This window comes from Eriocheir sinensis, unplaced genomic scaffold, assembly GCF_024679095.1.
Source record: "Eriocheir sinensis breed Jianghai 21 unplaced genomic scaffold, ASM2467909v1 Scaffold1446, whole genome shotgun sequence".
In the NCBI taxonomy this organism is placed as follows: Eukaryota; Metazoa; Arthropoda; class Malacostraca; order Decapoda; family Varunidae; genus Eriocheir; species Eriocheir sinensis.
In genome coordinates, this window is record NW_026110791.1 from 67,867 (window position 1) to 72,358 (window position 4,492).

Consider the following 4,492-nt stretch of genomic DNA (forward strand, 5'->3'; position numbering starts at 1 on the left):
AAGGTTACTAAATAAATGGAAAGCCGTATGTTGTATCTGTATGACTCTTCAACTGTAGTTATAGAAAGTATAATACTCTATAGGGTGATTTAGTATACTGTGAGTGGTTGTCAATGATGGAAAGGGTTTTGATGTATTACTGGTTTTATAACATCCTGGGTAAGCCACCACATCACAGTAATCGTTTCTACATTACAACGACAAACTCCTACTATTAATAATTTGGGTCGTATCATATCCATTTATTAACATGTTATAAATTAACACACACACACACACACACACACACACACACACACACACACACACACACACACGACTTTTCCAAGGACTAGAGTATATTGCTCCCTTGAGCAAGGGGATGGGATGTGAGGAGGTCCCTGCTAGTACCCAGAGATCGACGTGGTGAACAGCACTTGTTTGTCGGAGGGTACCTGCTGGCAATTACGAGTCCAACAGGGCGGCGATGGGTGAGGGCGGGCTATGGGCGTGGAGGCGTGGAGGCAGGGTGGTGGCGGCGGGGCGTGGGGTGCTGGGATGGGCGGGGAGTGGGGTGGGGGGAGGCAACGGGCTGATGGAGAGGCTGGAGGAGGAGCCTATGAGGGGACACAGGTGTCAGGCTGGGCTGTTGGTGGATGGGGTGCAGCAGCGGTGTGCCTGGCGGCAGTATGTAGGGGTGCAGTAGGGCGTGTAGGGCAGTGGGGTGTGGCCTGAGGTCTTGTGGTGCAGGCTGGGGCCGTGGGACTGGTGTAGGAAGGGGCAGGTGGAGGCGTGGAGGCGTGCAGGTGGAGTAGGTCAAGTGGTGATAAGTGGCGGCTGCCACGGAGTGTGCAGGGGGCGGCCTTAGGGCAGGACAGTTTGGCAGGTTGCCCAGGGGGTGTTCTACGCCCATGAAGGAGTGGGACTTTCACGCCTGGCAGTTTTCTCTCGCTTCCTCCACTTGGCGCGACGGTTCTGGAACCACACCTGTAGGGAGAGAGGCTAATGGTTAGGCTGGGAGGGAGGCTGGCGAGGCGGTAATGCTTCTGCTGAACAACTGGCCAGACCCAATTTTGTCACCCTAAACAAACAACGCCGAGACTGAGCCACAGGGGAAGGTTCAGAGCAACACGTCACTGTCACCCTGGGTCTCGTCGCTTCGGGCAGGGGACAACCACGCGCCGAGTCACCTGGTTGGTGGCTGGAGTGTTTGCTGCGCTGAACGTGACACAGTGTCGAATAGGCTGTGTGTTGGCCCCGTGCTGAAGCCAAGCAGCGCTGCCTGTAGTAATTTTACGAAGCAGTGAGGAAAGACATCCTGTTCTTCTTACCATCTGCTGCATCACTTTTTTTTCCATCCTCGTCTAAATCCCCCTCCTCCCCTGTCTCGCCCCACCCCGCCCCGCCGGAACACCCGTGTAACACTACCTCAGATGAGCCCTGCCAGACATGCCTCGTGTCGCCTCATTACTCCTCGCGCCGAACACAAACAAACTCGCAGGAGGAAGCAAAGTGGTGACACATGGACCATCTCGTGGCGACAACTCTAGACGAAACCTAACCCCTCCTCCTCCTCCTCCTCCTGCGGAGCCCAGAGGAGATGGGTAAAAATAGCCTGTAGAAACGCATTAAGCCTTAGTTAATTGAGCTAACGACTTCATAATTGCCGCCAGACTCTATGTTGTGTCAGCGGCCACTGGAGGGATGAGCAGGGATTCTCACCCACTCACTTCCTCTTCTTTCTCCTCCGTCTTTTCCTCCACCTCCACCTCCCCCTCCCCACCTCCCTTCCCCTTCCTCACCATGTCCTCATCGCACTTTTCACCCCAAAAAGCACTGGTTGCGGATAGTTATAACCTCTCTCTATAGGACTTTCCCGACAAGCTTCTTCCGAGATAAGTCTTGCTGAGGGTACCGACAGAGCTCACACCGAGGCGATCATACATCGTGAAAAGGGGAGAGTAAGATCAAGGAGCTGAATAAGAAAGGTAGCAAGATAAGCCAAGCGGACACCAAGAAGAAAAGGTACAGAAAGTGTGACGGGAATGCCATCCGTGAACGAGGTAAAGAAAACATCAGAATAACGCAGTAAGAGAAAATATGTGATAAAGAATATGACGAAGAATAAAGAAATATGAAAGAAAGGCAGAAAAGAGAAAGATGAAGACTGACGGCTCGAGAAAGAAAAGAGGATAATAAAATGAAAATACTATCACAGCTGTAAAGAGAAAGAAAACATATGAATAGAGGAAGGAAAGAAGAAAGAAAATAAAAAAGAAAATACAAAGAGACAGACGGCTCAAGAAAACAAAGAAAGAAGAGCAAAAGAAGATAACAAGAAAAACAACAAACGGACGACTCAAAGAAGGAAAGAAAAAAGAAGAAAAAGAAGAAAAATCAAGAAGAGACAGACGGCTCAAGGAAGCAAAGAAAGAAGAGAAAAAGAAGAAAAAGAAGAAAAAACAGAACAAACAGCGACTCAAAAAAAGAAAGAAGAAAGTGAAAATAGAAAAAAAACATTAAAAAGAAATTCAGATATACGCCTCGAGGAAGAATAGAAGCAAGAAAAAAAAAAAAAAAAAACAGAAAAACAGACAGACATAAAAAGAGGAAAAAGAAGAAGAAAAAGGAAGGAAAGAAGGAAGGAAAGAAGAAAGGAAAGAAAGCACAAAAAGATGGATCAAAGGGAAAAAAAAGAAAGAAGAGGAAAAACAGGAAATCCAAACAAAAAGAAAGATGAACAGACAGAAGGAAAAAAGAAGAAAAAGAGAAGGAAATAGGAAGGATAAAAAAAAAAGATTAAAAAAAATATATATACCCAGCCTCGCCACCGCCTCACCGTTTCGCCAGCACACTACCAATACCTCGTGATCCCGTGTAATGGTTTATTGCTCGTTAATCGCCCTGACTGTCTTATATCCTCGCTAACTGCCCCCCGCTGCTTCCACGAGGCTCCTCAACACCGCCGCTTCCTCCACAACTTGGGTCCGCGAGCAGCAAAAGTCCTAATTAGCAGTATCCCTTGGCGACGCGGACCCCGGCCAGGTAGAAGACTAATTAAGGGAGGATGAGACACCTGAGTTGGTCCCTGGTCAGCCTTCTTATGAGAGATTACAGTGAGGGCGGGAGGAGGAGGAGGAGGAGGAGGAGGAGGTTTCAGGTGTGTGTCTGGGGGAAGGTGAATGTGTGTGTTTGTGGGGAGGTGGAGTTTGTGTGAATGTGGAGGGGGGAGTTGTGTGTGTGTGTGTGTGTGTGTGTGTGTAAGGCCTAGTTCCATGTGCACGCCCACTCCCACACACACTCGCTTGCTCCCACGCACGCACGCACGAATAAGAAATGATAAAACTACGATATGTTACTCTCGCTCTGCAATTAAATGTAGATAATAAGTAAAGTTGGGAGCATAGACTAAGTTGCGCTTATCCTCGGTGCTCACTTCCGTCTCATTGGCCCTTGAGCTCGGTACGTTATAACCCACTACCAGTTGGACAGAAAGCTAGACGTCCTGACCACCACACCAAGAGACGCTAAAGAGATAAAGTACACCAGTAATTACAACTCAGCTTACAACCAACTCTGCCAATATGAAAACCTCCACCACCATCGACACCACCACCATCACCACCACAAACAACAGCAGCAACAGCAACACTACCACCACTACTAACAACAGCAAAGATACACACACACACACACACACACACACACACACACACACACACACACACACACACACACACACACACACATTCCCCCCCCCACACACACACATACATACATACCCCCCCCCCTCCCCCCTCCACATACACACAAACAGCTCACATCCCGTTTTCATTCCCATCCTAATGTTAAGGCCAACAGACACAAAAGAAAATGGATTCATGTTATAAGGAGGCATGTTTTTCCTATTCAAGACTCGCCCCTCCCCCCTTCCCCCTCCCCCCTCCCTCCCTCTATCTTTCTCACCTTCCCATACGGCGGTGTGAAGGGGAGGAGAAGGGGGGTGGGGGGCAGGTATGTGGGATAATAGGGATGTTTGGTGATAATGAGAGGGGGTCCTTTTCTATGTGGTACAAGGGGGGAAGGGGAGGGGAGAGAAAAGGAGGGTCAAGGGGGAGAGGAGGGGAGGGGGGAGCAGGTGAGAAGGTAAGAAGATGGTGATGGGATAATGATACAAGAAGATGGAAGGGAGGTGATGAAGTGCTTTTGACTATTATTGTTATTATTAGTATTAGTAGTAGTAGTAGTAGTAGTAGTAGTAACTTAACGTAAGGAGTCTGTTAGAGGCCGGTTGGCAGCTCCTGTAAGTCTAACCCCACCTAAGCTCACTCTCCATGAATCTATCCAACCTCTTCTTGAGTGTATCTATGGTACTGGCACTCACAACTATGTCTGTTAAGTCTGAATTTATCCTACACGGCTCTTTTACAACCAAAACCCTATTAGCATACCCCCTTATTAAAGCCCTTCATCCATTTTTAAACTTTAATCAAGTCTCCTCGTGACCTTCGTA

General features: G+C 48.3%; 1 protein-coding gene across 1 annotated transcript; it reads right to left on the reverse strand.

Moving 5' to 3' along the window:
* Positions 1-481: 481 nt before the first annotated feature.
* On the reverse strand, positions 482-892 carry LOC126990094 (uncharacterized). The gene has a single exon (XM_050848649.1). The coding sequence runs from the start codon at positions 890-892 to the stop codon at positions 482-484; it is 411 nt and encodes a 136-aa protein (XP_050704606.1).
* Positions 893-4,492: the final 3,600 nt, after the last annotated feature.

Bases quoted from the DNA above. Each gene is read 5' to 3' on its own strand.
- LOC126990094 (XM_050848649.1), bottom strand. From the start codon at position 892: ATGGGCGTAGAACACCCCCTGGGCAACCTGCCAAACTGTCCTGCCCTA.